Source organism: Balaenoptera acutorostrata, chromosome 4, assembly GCF_949987535.1.
Source record: "Balaenoptera acutorostrata chromosome 4, mBalAcu1.1, whole genome shotgun sequence".
Taxonomy (NCBI): domain Eukaryota; kingdom Metazoa; phylum Chordata; class Mammalia; order Artiodactyla; family Balaenopteridae; genus Balaenoptera; species Balaenoptera acutorostrata.
The window spans coordinates 70,435,970-70,459,163 of NC_080067.1; the positions used below are offsets into that span (position 1 = coordinate 70,435,970).

The following is a 23,194-nucleotide window of genomic DNA, read 5'->3' on the forward strand; positions in this document are numbered from 1 at the left end:
TTGGGTTCTCTAGGACTTGGGCACAGCTTCCCACTCACTCCCTGGGGTCTTGACCCTCCCTCAAACCTCCCTGCTCCTGCCTGACCGCCTGCTGCATGGCTTTATCCTGCTCTGAGAATCTCCAATTTTGAGCTCCGCCACCCTTGCCAGATGCTTATCAAGCTTGGTTGTAATTACTTGTCTATAGCTATACTCCCTGCTAGAGTGTGATCACAGCTTGGAAGTGATCCACGACTGGATCACTCCAGTCCCCACTGCCAGGTAGTGGTAGAGCAAGGGTCCAACCCTCGACTGGGTTTACTCCGGAACTCTTTCCTAAAGCATTAAGCCTCTTCCTGCTCTGTAGGAAGATGTCTACAATCTACAAACACCTCCTCCGTCTCCCTTATTGTCCCTTATACTTGCTAGGCTTGCTCACAGCTTAGCCCTTGTCTTGGCAAAGGCTTCTCTAGGGCAGTTCTTTCTTTGCACACATGGCCACATGCCACATGATGAACTTGTTAGATGTACCCTAGGTTTTATAAATAAACTCTTCAGGGACATTCCAGGATCCCAGGCCTCTCCCACTGGTGCTTCTGTGCATTGGTCTTGACGTTCAAGCCAGGAGGAGACCTACAGGCACTGAATTGGTGTTCCAGAGGCTGCAATCCTTAGTGTAGGGTCAGCAAGAAGTGCTGCCTTGATCACTTCCACTTCCTTCAAACTCAGCAGGACGGAGGAACAGCCCAATGGGAGAATTCTTCTTGGGTCTCAGGAGTCCTGCAAACCCAGAAGATCACCAGCTAAGGATGATTTGCTGTGAGACAGATTAGAGATGTCTTGATTGATGCCCTTATTTTATGGAGAAGAAACTGAAGTACTAGAGAAAGTACGAAAGTTGAGCTGCACTGTACAGCGTGGAGTAAGGCAAGATCATGAAATCTGGGGTTAAGAAATACTTGAGTCCTAGTTTTGCTACTTACTAGCTGTATGGCCTTAGGCAAATTGGTTAAGCTCCTTGAGCCCCAGTTTTCCTCCTCGTTGAAATGGGAATAATCGATCTGCCACGGAGGGCTATTGTAAGGAATAAATAATACACTATCTGCGACGTTCCAGATACAAAGCCCATATTCATTCTCTTCTTTCTGATGAGATTGAATGCTCATCCTCTTCTTTCTTCTCCTTTTCCTTTCAATTGGCAGCCTCCCCTTTGAGTCCTGAAGGGCTTTCTCTTTGTGATTTCAGTTCTGTTGGTAAATACTTTAGGAAAAAAATGGAAGGCAAGGGTTAACTTCCCAGCCCAAGAGTTAGAACTAGTTTATTTTAATATATGTAGCATCGTTTCTTTTCTTCTCCTCATATATCTTGCAAAACAATGACTTCATTTTCCCAGCAGCATGGTAGCCACTTTTCATTCTTCAAAGATAGCTATTTAAAAAATTTCCCCAAACAGAAAACATCAGTGATTTCTGGGCTCCATTCCCATTGGCTGAATATCCCAGAAGGAATTTAGTTCTTTTCCAAGTCCCATTCTGGTTCTCTGCAGGACTCCCAGCTAAGAAATTTCCTTTGGGATCATTTTCGGCATTGCGTGGGTACTGCCACATGCATCAGGGAAGTGAAATCCGCCTGCTGTATGGCTCTTTTGTGACAGGGCCTTGTGAGGCCTGGTGGGTTGGTGGTTGCGGTATAGAAATCTCATTGGCCTGAGGGCTGGAAACCTGGGTTTCAGCCCTGGCTTAGCCAATATCCAGGCATGTAGGTTGCTGACCTTGGATGATCTAGTCTTTCCCTTCCCCTGGGTCTCAGTTTCTTCATTTGTAAAGCAAAGAGGTAAGGTGAACTGAAGGCTCCCTGCTAGCTCTGACCTTGCTCAAAAACTGTTGCTTAGGGCTTCCCTGGTGGCGCAGTGGTTGAGAGTCTGCCTGCCAATGCAGGGGACACGGGTTCGAGCCCTGGTCTGGGAAGATCCCACATGCCGCGGAGCAACTAGGCCTGTGAGCCACAGCTACTGAGCCTGCGTGTCTGGAGCCTGTGCTCCACAAGAAGAGAGGCCACGACAGTGAGAGGCCCGCGCACCGCGATGAAGAGGGGCCCCCGCTCGCCACAACTAGAGAAAGCCCTCGCACAGAAACGAAGACCCAACACAGCCAAAAATAAATAAGTAAATAAATAAATAAATAAATAGAAATAACAAGTAGTTAACATTGTATATATATAAAAAAAAAACCAACAAAAAAAACTGCTGCTTAGACTTTTTTTTTTTTCCTCATTAAACTTTTTTAGGGTCTCAAATTCTGTGACAGATTTTTGGTCAAGTTGTTTCCATTAAAAAGTACTGATTTTAAAAACTAATACCTTAAAACTGCCACACACAAAACAAATGGTCCACAAAACATTCTCCTTTCCTTCTGAAGGTTTTACCATGCATTGTTATCATTAACCAGTCTTTTGCTATTAAACTTAAATGGCCAATTGAGACAAACTGTCCTGAGACCGTTCTTCCACCACTGATTAAGACTGGGGTGGCAGGTATTGGGGATAATAGTCATTTAGCCTCTGAGCTTTCTGGGCAGACTTGGTGACCTTGCCAGCTCCAGCTGCCTTCTTGTCCACTGCTTTGATGACACCCACAGCAACCGTCTGTCTCATGTCACGAACAGCAAAATGGCCCAGAGGAGGATAGTCAGAGAAGCTCTCAACACACATGGGTTTGCCAGGAACCATATCAACGATGGCAGCATTACCAGATTTCAAGAATTTGGGGCCAGCTTCCAGCTTTTTCCCAGAACGATGATCAATCTTCTCCTTCAGCTCAGCAAACTTGCAAGCAATGTGAGCTGTGTGACAATCCAGCACAGGTGCATATCCAGCACTGATTTGGCCTGGATGGTTCAAGATAATCACCTGAGCTGTGAAGCCACCTGCTTCCATCGGTGGGTCACTTTTGCTGTCACCAGCCACATTGCCACAGTGAACATCTTTGACAGACACATTCTTGACATTGAAGCCCACATTGTCCCCAGGAAGGGCTTCACTCAAAGCTTCATGGTGCATTTCAATAGACTTCACTTCAGTTGTCACATTGACTGGGGCAAAGGTGACCACCATGCCAGGTTTGAGAACACCAGTCTCCCCTCAACCCACAGGGACAGTCCGATACCACCAATTTTGTAGATGTCCTGGAGGGGCAAACGCTAGGGCTTGTCAGTTGGGCGAGTTGGTGGCAGGATGCAATCCAGAGCTTCAAGCAGTGTGGTTCCACTGGCATTGCCATCTTTTCAGGTGACTTTCCATCCCTTGAACCACGGCATGTTAGCACTTGGCTCCACCATGTTGTCACCATTCCAGCCAGAAATTGGCACAAATGCTACTGTGTCAGCGTTGTAGCCAAGTTTCTTAATGGAGGTGCTGACTTCCTTAACAATTTCCTCGTATCTCTTCTAGCTGTAGGGTGGCTCAGTGGAATCCATTTCGTTAACTCCAACAGTTAGTTGTTTCACACCCAGAGTGTAGACCAGAAGGGCATGCTCACGGGTCTGCCCATTCTTGGAAATACCAGCTTAAAATTCACCCACACCAGCAGCAACAATCAAGACAGCACAGTCAGCCTGGGATGTACCTGTAATCATGTTTTTGATGAAGTCTCTGTGTCCTGGGGCATCAATGATGGTCACATAGTACCTGCTGGTCTCGAATTTCCATAGGGAGATATCAATGGTGATACCACGCTCGCGTTCATCTTTCAGTTCGTCCAAGACCCAGGCATACTTGAAGGAGCCCTTTCCCATCTCGGCAGCCTCCTTCTCGAACTTTTCAATGGTTCTCTTGTCGATCCCACCACATTGGTAGATCAGATGGCCAGTAGTGGTAGACTTCCCCGAATCTACATGTCCAATGACAATGATGTTGATGTGGGTCTTCTCCTTTCCCATTTTTGCTTAGGTTTAGTGGTGGTTTTCATGACACCTGTGTCCTGGTGGCAAACCCGTTGCAAAAAAGCTGCTAAGCCTCGGGCATTTGGGATAGTGCCCTGACCCTGACCCCTCTAATAGGCCATCTAGTTGTTACACCAAGATTTCAGTCTGCCTAGGTCAGCTTGGGGTTGGACCTTCTTATCTGAATGTCCATAGCATCTTCCTTTCCTTTCCTTTCTGGAGCAAATTGATTTATACATCTTACTCTGACTCAACCTCGCTCTAAAGGTATTCACATTTTTGAAAGGCAGTTATCTTGAGAGGTGTCCCCTTATACAAGGACTTGGGTGGTAGCGTTGGAATTTCAGTCTGTGTCGTATCCCTTCACTTCTAAGCCCAATAATTCTTCACTCCCATCTTAATAGGCTTACAGTATTATTTTGAGGACATAATAAGATATTCCCTATTTTCAAGATTTATTCACTCAACAAATGTTTATTGAGTACATATTATGTGCCAGGCATTGTTCTAGGTGCTAGAGATATAGTGGAGAGCAAAGTGACTAAATCACTGACCTTATGGATAGTAGAAAAACTAGACAGCAAACAATATAAGTAAGCTGTGTGGTATACTAGATAGTGTTAAGTACTAAGGAGAAGAATAAAGTAGGCAAGGGGGACAGGAAGGGCAGGGGATGGAGTTACAATTTTAGATTAGGTAGCTAGGGAATGTCTCACTAAGTAGGTGACATTTGAAAAAAGATGAAGGAACTGAGTAAGGCAAAGGGCATGTGCAAAAGCCCTGAGGTAGGAGCAGCCTGGAATGTTGAACCATGAGGAGGCCAATGCAGCTGGAATGCAGTTCAGGCTTAGTAGTCATTACTAAGTGGGAATGGGGGTCAGAGCATATAAGCCATAGGTCATTATGAGGACATTGGTTGTTGATTTAAATGAGACAAGAAGCCATTGGAGGGTTTGAGCAGTGGGGTGATGTAATCCAATTTAGTGTCACTGTGTTGAGAATGTCCATAGAGGGACAAGAATGAAAGAGGAAAGATTAGCTAGGAGGCTCCTGCAGCAATTCAGCAAAGAGAGGATGGTGCCTGTTCCTGGGTCGGGACCTGTACCAGGGTGGTAGCAACTGGGATTGAATCTGGCTGTATTTTAAAATAGAGCTGAGGGGGTTTGTTGATGACTCAGATGTGTGGTGTGTGAGAAAGAGGAATCAAACACGCCCCAAGATTTTTGGTCAGGTCAACTGGAAGAGTGGAGTTACCGCTTTCTGAGATGGGGTTGGCTGTGTAAGGAACAGACGTGGGGGCCGTAACAGGAGCTTGACTGTGGACACGTGAAGTCTGAGATGCTTTTTGGGCATCCTCTTAGACACTGAACATGAGAAATGCCAAGGCAGTTGAATATTCATACCTGTGGTTCAGAGGAGAGGACCAAGCTGGAGATGCAAGTGAAGTCATTAGCATTTCAATGATGTTAAATGTCATGAGCTTAGATGAGATTACTCAGGGAGTGAGGGTAGAGAGTACAGACAGGAGGCCCAAAGACTGAGCCCTGGGGCTCGCCATGTATAGAGGTTGGAAAGAAGGAGAAACTCGAGGGGGACTGTGGAAACTGAGCAGAGAGCATGATCCACTTGAGCATTCAGAACCATTAGGCAGCAGAGCTGGGGCTGGAGCCCACGTCTTCAGGGTCAGGGTTCAGAACTCTTTCCATGCATCCAAAGCACCTTCTCTCTCATGGTACCAACTTACTCCTTGAATTGGAATCCTGTCCATGTCCCCTGCGTCCCCTGTTGTTTCATCAGGTCTGAGCAGGATGTGGATTTGTATCTTGTTTGTTTTGTATGTTTAAAGTATTTCGTAATGATGAAATACACTGAAATAAAAAGACTTAATGGGAGGCCTAGACCGCCAATATGGATTTGGGCCTTGGACAGGCAAACTCAGAGCAAAGGGAGCCGTTGTTGGAATTGTTTAAAGGAAGGATTCTGTGGTCTGGGATCCTGTTGGCAAGTCTGGGTCACATGGGAGCGTTTAGTGGACGTGGATTAAATAAGCTGGATAGTCCCAGGAGATGGGCAAGATGGAATAATGTCACAGGATAAACAGCTGAATGGGAGGTGAGAGTCCTCACTTTTAAAATAGGTCAGCATCATCTAAGACCTTGGACCTGGACTGCATCTACACTGTACCCTTTGGATCCCCGGGGCTTGCTCTGTTTGGTGCTGGCCTGTTGGCATGTTACTTTGCAGAGACTTCCCCTGGGACTGGAGGATGTTGGAGGGTAAGATCTGTTCCCACCCACACTAATCTGTTCATCATCCTGCATGCTCGCCCTGGGCAACACCCAGGCTCGACACATCTTCCCCTGTCTTAACACTGTCTTGTCCTAACACCCCACTTCTCAGAGACGCCTCCCTAGGAGCCTTTGCCTAAATATTAGCAGGGTCCCGGCTCCTTTTCCTGTGATCAGAAGCTCACTGCTGGGAATTGAGCCTGTGTTTTTGCATACAAAAGACATTTTCCTTATCTTCTTGAAAAAAGGCCAACACATACCAGACGCAGGAGGTGGTCACAAAGGCCCTGTTTGTCTCTTTCCCTCAAGTTCAGAGAATGCCCTGGCTTCCTTTCTGGAGAGTGCACCAGTGCCAGAAAGTCCAGGGACCTGAAAACAGTTACTGCCTTCAGGTTTTGGTCCCTGCCCTTTTCCCCCTCTACTCTCTACTAATTCACCCTCAAATGTGAACAGAGGTTTGAATCTCTTCCAAGTGGCTCTTCTAGGCCCAGCCCTAGGTTCTCAGAGCCCCTGGAAGCCGATTCCTATCCTCCCTCTCCTCGGGCCTGCCCTTGTTCAGGACCAGAGGGTGCCTCACTTGTGGTTGGGAAGCCATACTGAGTCTCCCTACCTTTAGGCTCTTCTCCCGCAGTTTACTCTCTGCACTAAAGCGTGATTTGAAAGGTAAAGCTCATCACGTCTCTCCTTGGTCTAAAACCCTCAAGTGTCTCCCCGTTCCCAAAACCACGCTGAGCATCCCAGGTCAGTACTTCCTGATGCTCTTCTTTTTTCTCCCAATTTCTCTGGCTCTCCAGGGACACCAAATCACTCAGTTTCCCCCAAACACCCTATCATACCCCTGCTTTCTCACATGCTATTGTCCATGCCTGGGATGCTTTCCCCTTCTTCAGTTTACCACTGCAAAGTAAAAGAGCACTGCTCTTGCCAGGAAGACATTATTGTAGAAATGTCTTAGTGACGGTGTTGCTGCTGAGTCGCAGAAAACTCCTGGATCTAGGGCTAGAGAAGCAGGGTGTTTGCCTCTCCTCCGCCTCTCACCAGCAGCATGACCTGGGTCAAAAAACCCCAGCTTGGGAAATAAAGGGTCCCAGCATTCTTCAGGGGTCACACATGAGCAGGACAGCCTGGAAACGTGCATCTCAAACTGGGCGCACATTAGAATCACCTGGGGGAATTTTAACTACCACCCCCAAGCCCCCAGTGCTCAGCCTTACTCCAGACTGATTATATCTGAGTCTCTGGAGGTTGTGAACCAGACATCAGTATTTCTTTAAGGTGGTTAAAAAATTTTAAACCAGGAGTTTCCTGTGTGCTGCCTAGTTCAAGAACCACTGGTATAGAACCAGTGGGGCGAGAGCCTGGGCTCCAGAGTCCATCAGAACTGGTTTCAAATCCCAGTGCCCCTAATCTCCTGGCTACAAGATCTTAGGTCACATTGTTTTAAATACAAACTTTTAATTTTAGAATACTTTTAGATTTTTAGAAGAGTTGTGAAAATGATGGAGAAAGTTCCCATATACGCTTCACCAGTTTCCCCTGTTATTAACATCCCATGTTAGTATGGTGCATTTGTCACAATTAATAAACCGGTATTGATATATTATTCTTAACTATTCAGATTTCCTTAGTTTTTACCTAATGTCCTTTTTCTGTCCCAGGATGTCATCTAAAGATGTCTTCTTAGGCTCTGCATTAGTTTCCATAAAGGGCTGCCATAACAAAGCACCTCAAACTGGGTGGCTTAAAACAACAGAAATGTATTGTCTCACAGTTGGCAGGGCTATGCTCTCTCTGAAACCTGTAGGGGATAATCCTTCCTTGTGTGTTCCTAGCTTCTGCTAGTTTGCTGAAACTAGCATTCCTTGGCATTCCTTGGCATTCCTTGGCTTGCCGCTGTGGGATTTCAATCTCAGCCCCCATCGTCACATTGTGTTCTGCCCTCATGTGTCTGTTTCTCTGTGTCTCATCTTCTCTTAAGGACACCAGTCGTCACCTACTCCAGTATGACCTTGTTTTAACTAATTACATCTGCAAGGCCCCTATTTCCAAATAAGGTCCTGTTTGGAGGTACTGAGGGTTAGGACCTCAGCATATCTTTTGAGGGATACAGTTCAACCTATTACAGGTTCCTCTTGGCTGAGACAGTTTCTCAGACTTTCTTTCTTTTGATGATCTCCAAAGTTCTGAGGAGTGTTGGTCAAGTATTGTGTAAAATATCCCACAGTTGGGAGTTTTCTGATATGTTTCTCAGGATTAGAGTGGGCTTATGAGATCTGGGGAGGTAGAACACAGAGGTGCAGCAACATTTTCATCACAGCATATCAAGGTCACAAACTAGCAGTGTGACTCATCTCTGTTGATATTAACTGTGCTCGTGTGGCTGAGGCAACGTTTTGTCAGGCTTCTCCTCTATAAAGTGGCTCTCCCCTCACCCCATTTCCATACTGTACTCTTTAGAAAGAGGTCACTATATGCAGCCCACACTTAAGGGATGGGGAGCTATGTTCCACCTCCTTTAGGGCAAAGTATTTACATAAATTATTTTTTATTCTCCTCTATTTTTTTATTCAATTATTTATTCATATAAGTATATATTTACGGGTATTTATTTTATACTTTGAGTAATAATCCAATAATATTTTGCTGCTCGGGGACTTCCCTGGTGGCGCGGTGGTTAAGAATCCTCCTGCCAATGCAGGGGACACGGGTTGGAGCCCTGATTCGGGAAGATCCCACATGCTGCGGAACAACTAAGCCCGTGCGCCACAACTACTGAGCCTGTGCTCTAGAGCCCGCGTGCCACAACTACTGAAGCCCGTGCACCTAGAGCCTGTGCTCCGCAACAAGAGAAGCCACCGCAGTGAGAAGCCCACGCACCACAACGAAGAGTAGCCCCTGCTCACCGCAACTAGAGAAAGCCTGTGTGCAGCAACGAAGAACCAACGCAGGCAAAAATAAATAAATGAATAAATAAATAACAAATTCATAAAAAAAAAATTTTTGCTGCTCAAATTATACCAGCTTTTACCACTGGAGCTCTTCCTGTTGGTTCCTGTGTCACACACCCCCATCATTGTGTGACTTACTTAAATTCTGGTACCAGATACTTTTGTATCATCTTGTGTATTTCCTGCCCTGGTCCTAGAATCAGCCATGTCTTCAAGGAGCCCTTATTTCTTTTATTGGAGAATAGTATTAGAAACCAAAATCTGGACAGTACGTGTGCTCATTGCTACTGGGGTGTTGTTGTGTCTAGGTAGAGCCACATTTTTAACCTCACCGTGCTTCAGTCTGCTCAGCTGTAAAATGGGGATAATAATAGTACTTTTGTCATAGGTTATTATGAGGACTAACTTAGAGAATTGTGTAAGAGCTTAGTGTGGTCTCAATCATATGGTAAATACTCAAAAGTATTTTAGTGATTATTTCCCATAGACCTTTTCATTTTGAGCTAATTTAGTTTCCAAAGTTCTTTCCTATATGCTAATTCATCTGATTCAACAACCCTCAGACAGGGGTAGGGCAAAGATTTTTCTGCCAGTTTATGGATGGAGAAATTAAGTGGATAAAGAAGTCAACATATGCTTGCGTTAGAACCTAGGTCTCTTGATTTCAAGTCCCATACTAGACCCAGATTGGCCACTGTCTCTGCTGCGTGAGGGGTATAGATTTTCCTTCCAAGATTGTTGCCTACCTTTACTTGAAGGACTTCTTAGTGTTGCTGATTCTTTGATTCCTGCCGCCTGGGAATAAGGTTGACTCACGGCAGAAGGAAAGTACATACTCCAACTCAGAGCAGGCCACTCAGAGACCTGGTGCCGTATTTTCTGAACCAAACAACTGAACACACGATCCGAAAAAAAATGTTTTTTCTATTCCGGGTGTGGGTGACAATCAAGAAATGCAACTTGGATATTGAAAGATTGGCATCCTGGGATATTTTGATAACGTACAGGAACAGCAGAACAAGGTATTTAATCAGAACTGACCTGAAAAGCCTAAGAAGTGCTTTGGTATCGATAATTTGATCTTCCCATCATAATCTCTCTCTCTCTCTTCATGGGTCAGGGATCCTAATTGGATACAGAGAAATGTTGATAAACGAAAACACAACTCACCAGAACTATCAGTACATGAAAAACATACAAGCCAAACAGGATGCTTTGACTCAATACAGATTTTATTGGAAGTAATGTGTAGTTACAGCTACACATGTTGTAGAGCAACAGCTTCTGTTTCTAATGAAATCGGGCACATGATCATTATTGCTGATAACAACGTTCATGGTACGGAATCATAGCTTTAGATATGCTAAGTATATTCTGGGAGGTGGATTTTGGTTGTATAGAAGAGATCTTTCTAAGAGCACGTTTTGAAGTTGAAATTGGCTATATTTGGAGGTAGTGAGTTTCCCATCTTTAGATATGTTCAAGAATGAGGTCATAGAGTTAGACAATATGGTCCTAACAGACACTCCAACCCTCTGCTTCTATGACTCTGTGAGACGTTTGGTTTTCTTGGACCTTAGCATCAGTGCGGGGGCTGGTATATCTAGTAAATGTTTGTAGATCAAGGGTAAGCCCAAGTCCAGCAGCACATCTAGACATCCCTTAGAATCAGGATGAAATTGCAATTGGGGGAATAAACAGGATAAACTGGGTCCAGCCAGAAGTCAGTATTTGTACACAAATTCCGAGGCTGCTTCAAGTCTCATGGTTGTCTGATTTTAAGGAGAAAGTTTCTTTTAGATGTTGGCTCTGATCCCGGAGTCAGAGCACTGGTCTGCTGGACATGTCTTTTTTGTGAGGGAAGAGAGTGTAATCTGAGGAAAGCCTGAGTGGACATGAGCTCTTGTTGTCCTTCTACCTGGAAGGCCTCCCTCTGTCTTACCTGTGGAAATGCCCACCCTCTTCAAGGCTGAGCTCCAACACCATCTCCTCTGGGATGCCTTTCTGATGCCCCCTCCTCCAACGTCTCCATACTAGAATGGCCTTTCTTTCACCTCTGCGCTGTGCTGACACATAGCACTTGGTGGGGTTCATTCTGTTCATGATAGACACTTGTGTATGTGTCAGCTCTTCCTGTAGGAGCTCCTGGAAGGTATGAATCATGTTCCCCTCATCTTGGTGGTCCGCATAGCGGTCAGCATAGCCTGGCACATGGGGGCACCCAGGCACTGCTGTGAAATTGGAAGGCATGGTGTTTGGAATGCCTTAGGGTAGTTCCAAAACTTTGCATTGCAGTTCTTCTCTGGTGTCTGAAATAGAGCTCCAGTTTGCTTGACAAATGTCTGGTGGGATTGAGTATGATTGTCATCTTCTGTTTAGAGAATAAACAGCAGGGCACAGAGAGGTAGAATGACTTGCTCAGAGAATCAAAAGCAGGCTGTGAATTGCCGTCCCTGAGTGGTGAGCTTACGGCTTAGTGTCCATAAGTTCTCATTCCTCAGTTTCATCTTCCTTCAGCAGGAGACCCTGAATGACTCCAGCAGCTGCAGTGCAGGTCGAGAAATGAAATCTCCCATGAAGACCAATTTTGATAGAACAGAAGCCAGGGACTTGGGGCTTCTGATCCCTTGAAAGGCTTAAATCTCAGAGCTCTGGAGGGGAGGAGGTCCCTGGAAGCTTCCTGAGAGAGGAGGTGGCTCTTGGAGAGGCGAGGCATTCTGCTTGGGAAGCACTTATGACGCTGCAGGGCTGGGGTGTTCAGGGTGAGGAACAGGGGTGAGGAACCAGGGGAATGGTGGCTTGGGGTCAGCTGTGGACACAGGGAGGGAGAGTGCAGGGGCCTGAGTCTAGCCTCCCAGGGCCTACCTTGTGCAACTCAGGTTCCCAGGAAGAAAAGGAGGCCAGTGCCTAGAGCAGAGGCTCTGCTTAGGAATAAGGAAAGGCCCCTTGGCTAGCACTTTGCCAGGGCTACGTCCTTGGGAACTAGGGTGTGGTGCACAGGGGTGGGTGTTGCTGCAGCAGCAGTGTTTGGTCTGCAACAAAGCTCTGTTGAACCTAAGGCAGTTTTTGCCTTTCGGTTATTTTGGCTTTAACTCATCTCTTCAGGGAGAAATGGCTTCATTGGATCCTAGATTGTCAGAGCTGGGAGGGTCCTTTGGGATGAGGGGAAGGGAGTTGCATAGAGTCACAGGGAGCTGGGGGCAGAGTTGGTTCTAGAACCTGGTGTCTGACTTCCTAATTCACCATTCCCAATCTCCCCACCCTGTGAGAGTGCCTGCTTCTCTCAGGCACTCTCACAGTTTGGTATCTAGCTCATGGTCGTAAGTGCATCACTATGGGACATGCCATAGACTAAGAACATTGTCTCTTTTACCCTTTTATGGGGAGGGGTGGGGATTGGGGTTGGGAAATGCATGGTAGCAAAGAAGCATGGAGTATTCGGGGGCAGGTGAAGGAGATGGTCAAGGTTGAGGGGAGCGGGGCACACTGATCAGCCCTAAGGCCCAGCCAGGATTTGTAAGAGAATGTAATGTGCCTGGTAGACACACTGGCCTTCTGCTAAGTCATATTTATTGAGCACTTAGTTTATGCCTGCACTGTGCTACGTGCTATATGTATATTAACTAAATTTGATCCTCATCAGACTTTTATGAGGTAGGTAAGGTATGCCATTTCCATAATATGGACAAAGAAACTGAGGCTCCAAGAGGTGAAGTCACCTGCCCAGTGTTACAAAGCTAGTAGGTGATACAACCTGGATTCTGACCACCCTGCTACTCTGCTTCTTTAAAGAGAGTGAGAAGGGGGCTGAGATGCCCCCTTTATTGGCCAGTAATAGATGGGCCGAATGAGGTGCGTGTAGGGCAAGGGGCATCTTGCATCAGATAACTATCCTCTGCTGCTGACCGACCATGGACAGGTGAGGAACCGAATTCAATTCCTCATCCCGGTGACCCTCTGTATCCAGTCCTTGTTGTGGAAGATGTAGGAATACACTCCGTAACGGTCCTTCTTTCCGCAGTCCACACCCCAGGACACTGTGCCCACTAGGTACCATTGGCCTCTCTCTGTATCCAAGGTCGCCATGGGCCCTCCAGAGTCACCCGCACAGGCATCCTTCCCGCCTAGAGGAAGAAGTGAGGCAGGTTAAAGTGTCTCCTTCCCTAGCCCCAAATCCAGAGAAGCTGCCTTCTCTCCACAACTGCCTTGTAGTTCAGAGAATCAGGCACCAGGGGGCGCAGTAGACCATTGGACCCAGACCTGGACTCAGCTGTTGTGGGTCAGACCTCCTCAGACCTCAGTGATTTTAATAAGTGCAGGTTAGGACTCTCTCATTTCATAAGGCAAGAGCTGGGCTGGGAGAAAGGAATTATGGAAATTCCTTACTTAGCCCCCTTCTCTCCGATGCAGCTTCTTCAGTGGAATCCTTCCTCTCATGACCGTCCTCCCTCTCCCCCACCTCACTCCTCCCTTTACGCCGCTACTCAACCTGCCAGCTCCAAGGTCTCCAGTCCTTCCACTGCCAGGCTCGGCTCCCCTCCCTGACTGGTGGTGCCCTGTTGTACGTCGGCCTCTTGACTTACCTTCCTTCTCCCCAGCACAGATCATGTCTCTGGTCACTTTCCTCTTCAGTGGGGTGTAGGCCTCCTGGCAGATGCGGTGGTCAACAACTGGGATTTCGATCTGGAACACAAGGCCACTGTCGGTCCCCACCCCTGGCTGAGGAGCCCTGCTGCTCTGACACCTCTAGAGCTGACTCATCCCCATCCCCTTCCTGGATGAGCCTGGGTCTGCCTTAGGCCTGGCCTCACAAACTACCTATGGTACAGGTGAAGGAACACTGAATGCAGAATCAGGAGATCCATGTTCTGGTACAGTCTTAGTCATGAACTTGCTGTGTGACCTTGCGCAGGTCATTTGCCCTTTCTGGGCCTCAGTTTTCTCATCTGTAAAATGGAGATAATAATACTTGCCTAGCACATGTATCATCTCAAATATGGCAGTGTATGCAAAACCTATGGGCAGTCTTCTTTTCCTCACTCTTCCCATTATTGGTTGTGGGACCTGGGGCACGTAGCCTTCATCACTGTTTTCTCAGATCTCTGAGACTCTGTTTCCTTATCCGAATAATGGGAGTCACAATATTTGACATACTAATTGCATAGAGTTGTTGCGCAAAGAGGAGATGAATGAGCAGATATTCTGTAAACTACAAACACTGCATAAATAGTAGGTGGTGTAGCCTTAGTGAGGCTCACCTTGCAGCAAGCATTCACTTACGTTCTCCCCCACCACAGTGTGAGCCTCCAGACACTCAGTCTGTATGTTGTCCATTTCTCTCTCACATAGCTTGGAACATGGTCAGTACTCAGGAAATGTTATTTTGAATTGAGGTGATACATTGATACATAAAGTAAGGTACTGTGATTATTATTGCCCTTGATTCAGCTTGGGGGTAAACGTTGGAATGGATGTCTAGAATAAAAAGAGGAAACATATGAGTCTCATTCAGCCAAACCAAGAACTGAATGGGTCACACCGCCCCCAAAAGCACAACTCTTGTTGGCCCTTGCTGGGAGGGGACCAGAGGCATTCAGGTCTCTTTGGGGCCGTGGCCTTCCCAGAGAAGTGGGGAGAGGAAGTCAGGCAGGGTGGTCGTGAGCACATGTCCTCGGCAAGCTGCTGAGTGCCTGACTGACCTCTATCCATCGCTCGTGCATCATTTAAGTGTCACTTCCTCTGGGAAGCCCTCCTGTGCCCCTAAGACAAGGTCAGAGCCCCTGCTGTACATTCCAGAGCATCCTGCACCTCTTCCTCATCCCACTGATCACACTGATAACTACTTTCTGTCTATCCCACCTGACTGTAAGCCCAAGGAGGCCAGGGGCCAGATCTGTCCTCTTACCTCCCAGCATACCTAGTAGTTAATACAATGTCTTGTACACGGGAGGCACCGAATAAACACTCTAGAGTTAATGATTGAAGGGCTAAATTGCTGTTGCCAATCCAGAATTTTAAAGTACGCTAAAATAATGCATGTTGAAGGGTTTAGAGACTAGCTGTGGCAGTCGTAGAACCTGGTAATGTCCGAGCCAGGCAGCTCCTGGAGGACATCTAGCGTTGCCCCTGACTTTGCAGCTTGAGATACTACACTGCGGTCTAGAGAGGCAAGATGACTCGTTTAAGATTACTAGGAGCCAGGACTAGGAGCCAGGACTTGGAGCCATGGCTCCTTACTCCTGGTTCAGTGTTCTTTTCTGATATGACAAGAATGTAAACTTCTAAATGCATCAGTCAAGTTCATTGCTGCAAGGACTGCAGCTCTCAAGGCCCATTCCTTGGCCCATTCTTGGTTACTCTGTTATGTGAATCTTCATGATGTATATAGATGGATCACCTTTGGGGGTGTCCAAGCCGGCTGTTTTCTGGAAGAATTTCCATAAATTGAGACTTTAATAAGCTACAGAAACATTAAGCAATGTTTAGAGACTAGAGCTCTATGACATGTAGAACAAACAGATCAAACTAGTTGGGATTCAGTCTCATTTAACTTTGAAGGTGAGGTTGGGCCCCTGGTACCTCTCTCACCCACCCCCTGCCGAAGCCTCTAACCCCCTAATGCGCACTATGGTGCAGAAAGGTCCAATGCAGGGCAGAGGTGTCACCCTCTGAAGGGTATACATTGAACTTCACCTCCATCAGGGTCTCCGGGAACCTTTGCAAGAACTGCTTCCCCCAGCCACTGACGGTGACCATGGCCCCTGGAGGAGAGAAGTCACAGTGAGAGCAGAGAGGCTGTCTGTGGGGTTTTCAGAGGGTAGCATCTTGCAGCCCCATCATCCTCTGCCTGTGGAGGAAGGGCTGAGTTTGCCCCCTCAGAGAACGGCAGCATGGTGGGGAGGAAGACTGCTGCGTTGGAGGTTACCCACGACAGAGGTTTAGGCATTAGTCCCAACTAGCTTGGAACCTAGACTCCATGAGAGCAGTAATCTCATCTATCTTATTCAGCGCTGTATCGCCATGCCTATGTGTCATGCAGTGCTGACACATAGTAGGTGCTCAATAAATAACTGAATAAATATAAAGTCCAGCTTAGCCCACAATATGTTATGTTCCCTCCCCTTCTGAGCCTCAGTTTCTCCATCCATAAAATGAAGAGGCTGGACTTGGTATTCTCTAAAACCCCTCCCAGCTCTGATATCCTAGAAGTCTATGAAGTTGGCAGATCTCGAGGCAGTGTGGAAATGGGTTGAGCACTGATAGAACACTTATCTCTTCGTTTGTAAAAGAGCCTGGATACTGAAAACAACATTGGGCTTTAAGTTGGAAGATCTGAATTCTATCCCCAGATCTACTTCTTATGAGCTGAATCTTGGGTAAGTCCCTGTATCTTGCTGAGCCTCAGTTTTCTCATCTGGAAAATGGGACAATACCACCTCACAAGGCTTTTATAAGTAGTACATAAATTAATTAATGTAAATCAAGTGGCACATGGTAGGCGCATGGCATCTGATGAATCAGAGCCATACCTGTACCTTTCCTGTTGGCTTACTTCCCCTGAATACTTCTCAGGTTCCACTCAGCCATTTTTAAAAATAACTTCTTTGAACTGAAGGAGGTTATTATCTGTGCCATGGCACCACTGAATTTAGAACAGGATGACACAAAAGCCAACTGCCCTGGGTTGGACTCTCACTCTATGTTGGATATGTTTGATTATTATTTCATTTAAACATCACAACCACCCATGGGATATTATCCCCAGTGTAGAGGGAAGGGCCTTGAGGTTAGGCAACTTCCTCGAGGTCACCCAACCAGGAAATGGCAGCATGGGGATTTGAGCCTGTGCTGGTGATTAAGCTATTGTCTCTCAGCTCCAAACGTACCCTTCTACGCTCTGCTTCGTGATGCTGCGAATGAGACTCTGAAGTGGCAGATCTGCTTTGTCAGGGGGCGTTCCTGAAAATAGGCGGCACTTCCAGGAAGGCTTGCCATTCCTGTTGGCATCACCCTAGCAATGGTTCCTCACCCTAGCAGCGGCGGCTGGTTCCAGCTATTCTCCCTGGAACCATCAGCACAGGGCCTCTTTTGCAGCGTCTGAGTTCCTGCTTCACAGGCCCCTGTCAAGCTTCTAGGTTCTATATCTCCAACTTCTTCTCTTTGTTCCTCCAGCCCCAGGAGTGGTGGTTTCTTCCTGCAAGTGCTATCTCTATTATCTCAGCATCTCCCTTTACTTCTCCAGTCCTCCAATACCCTATATTAAATTCTCTCTGATATAATAACTGGTCTGGTTTCTGTTTTCCTATCTGGACCCTGACTGATATAGTGCTTGCAGTACTGATCAAGCCTGCCTGTTTACCTTGGAACCAGTTTTGACTCAGCTGTTTTAGGGGAGGCAGCTGAGGAATCACACAGACATGGTCAGCTGGCTCAGTTGGCACCAGAGCCCGAGCAATGCTGGAGAAGAAGGCTCTGTGGAGGCACCAGGTGCTCTGCAGAGGTGGAATCACAGGTGGGGGTGGTACCTTCCTGCGATGGCCCCTGGGGCAGACAGATGGGCATCACAAAGTCATTCAGCACCGGGCTCTTCAACAGCTCCACCAGAGCCATGTCATTCTCAAATGTGTTGGGGTTATACAGGGGATGGAGGAAGATTTGTTTGACGTTGAGACTCTGTTCATTCTCATCTGACCGGTACCTCCAATGCTTGCCTGGGCAAGAAGAAGGCATGTGAGGCATGAGGGCAATGCAAGCTTAGAGGATAAGGTCACACCTTGTTTCCTGTCAGCCCCTGTCCCATTCAGCCCATGTTCCCAGCCTTAACCCTTATACTGCCCTTCATTTACCTTTTTCAAGGCATCCCATCCTACCTGCCCTTCTCCACATATTCTCATGGCTCTGACCTCTGTCTTTCTTCATGACCTGATCCCATTGCCTTATAATACTCATTCCAGTGCCCATTGCCATATGTCCAAGCCTTCCTTGCCTGGGTCATGTGTTGCCTCCCTCCATGAAACCTCTCAGAGTCTTGAGTTAGATTCTTCAATTAGAAATCTCTTCCCTACGAACTCCCATGCCCTTTATCTGTTCCTCTCCTATAGAACTTACTGCTTCCTACTTTATATTCGAGGTCTCTGTGCTCATATTCTATTCCTTCATTAGACTCTAAGTCCCTGTGGGCAGGAACTTGTGTAGTTAGATCCTGGCATAGTGTCAGGACATAAAATATGTGGTGAACTAAACTGAATCAGCTGGTGGTCTTGATTTTACAAAGGAGAGGGGAAGCTTGGATTGTTTGTGTATGATCCACTTGAAACCATGGATTCACAGAAGCCTGAAGCATTTTTGGAAATTATCCAGATGGGGCTCTTTACTATAAAAACTGAGGCTTCACCTTCAGTGACCTGCTCATGGTCCCACCACCTGAGAATCACAGCCTTGGGCTTAGATGCAGGTCCCTGGCCTCCAGTCCTGACTCTTCCTTCATCCCAGGCACCTTCCCTGATGATTGAGTGAGTGAGTGGACACACCCCATCCCCAGAACCACAGCTGGCTGCAGGAATCACCTTGCTCCGCACTCACCCATGATGATTTTGAAGGCAGAGGGGCTGAGCAAGTCCAAGCCGTGTAGGGTTGCCTCCTCTGAATCCAGCAGTTGGTGAAGGCAGTGAGCTGCGGTCACAATCCATTTGGAGCCTGAGAACAGAATTGTACACACACTCTGTCCTCACGGCCCCATCCTGCTTCCCACAGTCTCAAGCTGAGGGCTTTCAGACCTCTCCTCTCCATGGCACCCCTGTCCCTTGCATTTCACAGCCCCAAGGCAGAAACTCATATGATCCTAATCTGAAAATGGGGAGTCGAATCTGTGATTTCATCTGCCTTATCCAACCTAGGCCAAAACTGAATGCTTTAAAGATGATTTCAGGTCTCCCTTAAACCCATGGGGTTGGTGAGCTCCGGACAGCCCAAGGTGTCCACAAGAAACTTCTTGCTCACTGGCTGCCCCTCAGGCCTTGCTGCTCAAGGTGTGGTCCCTGGACCAGTAGCCTCAACCTCACCTGGGAGCTTCTTGGAAATGCAGACTCAGGCCCCACCATACGTCTACTGAATCAGAATCTGCATTCAGTAGTAAAATCTGAGGATTTTAATAAGATCTCCAAGTAATTTCTATGCATATTAAAGTTTGGAAAGCACTGTTGTACGTGGTTCTTCTCAACTTTGGGTGCACATTTAGAATCACCTGGGGAATTAAAAACAAACAAGCAAACAAATCACCAAAAATAGTACCTGGGCCTGAAGCCAGACCATCTATGTCATGGGAGTGAGGCGCAGGTACAAATACACTTTAAAAGTGCCCCCAGAGGATTCTACTGCCCCCAGGGCTGAGAACCACTGCTCTGATCCAAACCTCTCATTTTATAGACATGGATTCTGAGGCCTGGAGGAGAGCAAGGATGTCTAGGGCAACTCTGCAGGTTGGTGGCAGGGCCAGGGCCAGACCCTGGGTCTCCTGATGGTCAGCTGAGCACATCTCTTGCATCTTGGCTGTCTCTTTCCCTTGATGGACAGGTTCCTGCCCTTTGCTCAATATAGGGTCAGGCTTCGGTTCATCCTTAAGGTGGAACAGATGACAAACCCATAAATAGCTGAGCCCAGAGACATGCTGGGTTGAGCCAAGCAGAAAGAAAGGCACCAGGGCTTTGGGGTGGGGTATCAGGGCCAAGTACAGAGTCCAGGGCAGAGTCCCTTTCTGGAGCAGGTCCCAGGCTCCACTGGGCCCTCTCAGGAGCAGCTATGTTCTCTGGCTACTGGCTTCTGGATAGAGCTCCGCACAGGCCACCCTCTTTTCCCTGGTGGCATTTTTGATACCTGTCCACAGCCAGGGGCTGTTGGCTAATTTTCCAGGTAGGTAAAGTGGGATGAGGTACCCAGATTAGGGAGCGTGCCTTGGAGCGGGGCTCTGGGCCATTTAGATGAACCTAGGGTATGCAGTGGTGAGTCCAAAGACATGGCTTTGCCTCGCAGCTCTGCAAATACTGAGTCCCTGAGCCAGAACCCAGGCTTTAGGGTGGGCACTGAGCGGGAGCTTCCTGTCTGTCCCTCAGCTCCTTCCCTGCTTCCTCTGTCCTCTCCTGTCTTTCCCTCCCTCTACAAAACTAGACAACAGAGGAGGAGAGAGATTCTAGACAAGGAGAGCTGTGGGGAGGGCTGAGTAAGTCAGATCTTGTAGCTTGGCTGAGGGTACAGAAGTGGGAATAAACACTCAGTAGACACAAGTGAGTGCTGAACATCATTGAACTGAAACACTCAAGGCTTCAGAAAACGAATCTAACTCTTAAAACCGTGGGCAGTAATCCATCTATTCACTTACATTCTAAGAAAACCAGAAATGTCTTTGTTCCCTTCTGCTCTCCCTGCCGGCTCCTCCCCTCTCTCTGCTTCTCTTCTGATGCTTTCTTTTCTGGGTCCTCCCTGCTTTTCTATGCCTTTCACAATTCTCTCTCTCTCTCTGTCTCGTCTCATGCCCCACCAGTTTCTCTTCCTCTGGTTGTATTTGCTTCCTTTCATTTTCCCCTTAATTTCTCTTCCCTTCCCTCTCTAGTTCTCTCATACGCCCTCTGTCTCTCTGTCTCTTTCTCTGTCTTTGTCCTTGTCCTTCTAACCCCTCTCTCTGTCTCTCTGCCCCTTCTCATTCTTGGTCCTCTCCCCTGCCTGTTCCCCACTGGGCTCCCCTTTAACCTGTGCTCACTCTCTGTGCCCCTTTGGGAGGCCCCATAGGGTGAGACCACTCATCTTTGTGTTTGTGGGAATATAAGGATCAGACCCTCTGCTGGGTCACCATCTCACATATCTCGGGATGTCCAGACTGCAGTCTCACCAGAGCCTGCGCCTCCCCTCGGGAATCCCGGTCTGGGAGCTGTCCTCACCTGAGTGTACCCTGGAGGAGGAGGGTGGGTCAGGGCGAGGCGAGACCGGCAGCCCCAGAGCTGCCCAGGCAGAAGTGGACCCATCCATGCCTTCTTCCTCTGTGATAGGGTCAGGGGGACTCTAGATTGCTATTAATTTTTATTATGATGTCAGAGCTGGGATGGACCTTAGATCATTTGGACTAAACTGGCAGGAAGAGCCATCAATCATTTCTTCCCTGCCTTTGCTCCCACTCCCAATTACGTTCAGTCCATTACAAAATTCTGACAATCCTATTTCTCAATGGCTTTGAATCTGCCTCGTTTCTATTCCTCATCCCCTGTCCTTTTTCTGAGGCTAATGACTTCCCTCCCCACTATTGCACTATAGCTGCCTCACTGGACTCTTGGCTTCCAGATTCACCCTTCTTTCAATCCATGCTGTCTCAGGAGAGAACTTTCCAGAACATGCTTATAAACCTGGAGCAGCATTCAAGATAAGATCTAAATGCCCAAGCATGGCATTCAAGGCTTTGTAAAGCTCCCTTCTCTGACTCCTCCAGGGTGGGTTTCCTGGTTCCCCTGGTCCCACGGCGCTGGCACACCCTCACTTTGAGCCGCATGTAAGTGCCTTGTGCTGTAATCCATGTTTAAGGGTCTGACTCCCTCACCCTCCTCAGTGCCAGAGAGTGACCAGGGCGCGGGAAGTGTTGTTGGCTGAAGGAGCCAGCTAGAACAGAACACATGTCTCCTGGCTCCAGCTAAGGTTTCTTTCTACCACTTTGTACTTCTGGGTCCCGCTACTACTGTGGAAGATTCTCAGTGAAGAAATCTTGTCAGTCTCCAGGAAGAGGGTCAGGTCCCTTTCCTTCTACCCTACCCTCTAATCCTGGGTTCCCCACCCCTTCCACCTTCTCCTTACCTAAAAGGGAGCCCCCGCAGAAGGGCTGCCCATTCAGGTGCGAGAGCATGGCAATCCATGGGGTGGTGCCCTTCTGGGCTGGGTGTCCATTGAAGATCCTGGCCATCAGATTCCGGGAGAACTTGGGGATCCCACACACTGCAGCCAAGGGAGGGAGGACAGATCACACTCTGGGCTCCATCTTGCCCTTTGCCAGAGCTACTAGCACATCACCCTCTGTTAGGAACATCTGTTATTTTTGATTTCCCAGCATCCATTGCTCCTTTCAGTAACAGCACCCCAATTTTCCTCTGGGGCCCACTCTTCCCCCATTTCTTGTCCATATAGCCTGAGTTGCAATGATCTTACCTCTGGTTCTAGGGGTAGGAATGTGACCCAGACCTGACTAATGAAAGCCTCTTATACTCTGGTCACAGCGATTGCTCAGAGATGGGAATGTAAACCTGGCCAGGCCAATGAAAGCCTGCCTTGGGAATTTTGCTAGAAGGTCCTTCTCTGCTGGGGTTGCTAAGCTGCTGGCTATAAGCCCAGATTTGCCAAAGATCACTTCATGGAAAGTTTGTAGAAAAACTTGCTACTAATGGAAAAACCAAACCAAACCAAACCAAAAGACATCCTCCTCTCCATCTGCTCCCTCTGTAAACTTTCTTCTCTTCAGAACTAATTCTGGGCTTTGGATCTCCTCACTTCCAAACTTTTGGGGACCTGGCTTTGAGGATTCGCACCCCTCTCCTCTGTCTTGCATCTCTCCTTTGTCTATGCCTCCAAAACATGATCAAGACCTCTCATCCTAAAAATCAAATTTCCATTTTCCCTGATTCTCATTCATTCCACAGTCTCTCCCTCTCCTCTCTTCCATAGTCAAGCTTCTGGAAAGAGGAGTTGACACCCTGTATCCACATCCTTCCCTGTCCTTTGGAGGTGGATTCAAAAGAAGAAAGTGCCATGCTCCACACAAACTTGGACATAAAGTGGCCATTTGAATATTTAATAGGTCTGTAATCATAGATGGAGACAGAATGACTCTGGGCCCATAACTGGAACTTCAAAGATGATATTCACATGTATAGGAGAACACTATTTCTGAAATTTTATCTCACGTATTCTTCATCTCTAGGAAATCTCCTCGCCTTGTGGCTGCCCGCTGTTAAAGCTGGAGCATCTGTTATTTTAGGTGAGGCTGGATACAGCTTTGACTTTTGGAAGAGCA

The 23,194-nt window shown here is 47.5% G+C and overlaps 2 protein-coding genes and 1 pseudogene across 2 annotated transcripts; all 3 read right to left on the minus strand.

The window, feature by feature from the left end:
- Positions 1-2,270: 2,270 nt before the first annotated feature.
- LOC103005428 (elongation factor 1-alpha 1-like) lies at positions 2,271-3,922 on the minus strand (annotated as a pseudogene).
- Positions 3,923-10,392: 6,470 nt separating this feature from the next.
- LOC103011323 (mannan-binding lectin serine protease 1-like) lies at positions 10,393-15,901 on the minus strand. Its single transcript, XM_007195237.2, has 4 exons — positions 15,847-15,901; positions 14,434-14,628; positions 13,737-13,836; positions 10,393-13,277 (listed from the first exon to the last, which is right to left on the minus strand). Exons 2-4 carry the CDS (start codon positions 14,485-14,487, stop codon positions 13,087-13,089), a joined length of 345 nt encoding a protein of 114 aa, XP_007195299.1. The 5' UTR covers positions 14,488-14,628; positions 15,847-15,901; the 3' UTR covers positions 10,393-13,086.
- Positions 15,902-17,418: 1,517 nt separating this feature from the next.
- On the minus strand, positions 17,419-22,380 carry LOC130708092 (mannan-binding lectin serine protease 1-like). The gene is made up of 4 exons (XM_057545155.1): positions 22,333-22,380; positions 21,985-22,122; positions 18,736-18,849; positions 17,419-17,864 (listed from the first exon to the last, which is right to left on the minus strand). The coding sequence occupies exons 2-4, from the start codon at positions 22,088-22,090 to the stop codon at positions 17,584-17,586; spliced, it is 501 nt and encodes a 166-aa protein (XP_057401138.1). The 5' UTR covers positions 22,091-22,122; positions 22,333-22,380; the 3' UTR covers positions 17,419-17,583.
- Positions 22,381-23,194: the final 814 nt, after the last annotated feature.

Coding starts and splice junctions, on each gene's coding strand:
- LOC103011323 (XM_007195237.2), bottom strand. CDS start 14,487: ATGGACAACATACAGACTGAGTGTCTGGAGGCTCACACTGTGGTGGGG. Junction 13,837..14,433: donor ACACTGTGGTGGGGGAGAAC/GTAAGTGAATGC, acceptor CTTGTGTTCCAG/ATCGAAATCCCAGTTGTTGA. Junction 13,278..13,736: donor CTGTGCTGGGGAGAAGGAAG/GTAAGTCAAGAG, acceptor TTCTTCCTCTAG/GCGGGAAGGATGCCTGTGCG.
- LOC130708092 (XM_057545155.1), bottom strand. CDS start 22,090: ATGGCCAGGATCTTCAATGGACACCCAGCCCAGAAGGGCACCACCCCA. Junction 18,850..21,984: donor CTGCGGGGGCTCCCTTTTAG/GTAAGGAGAAGG, acceptor TTCTGTTCTCAG/GCTCCAAATGGATTGTGACC. Junction 17,865..18,735: donor TGCCTTCAAAATCATCATGG/GTGAGTGCGGAG, acceptor CTTCTTGCCCAG/GCAAGCATTGGAGGTACCGG.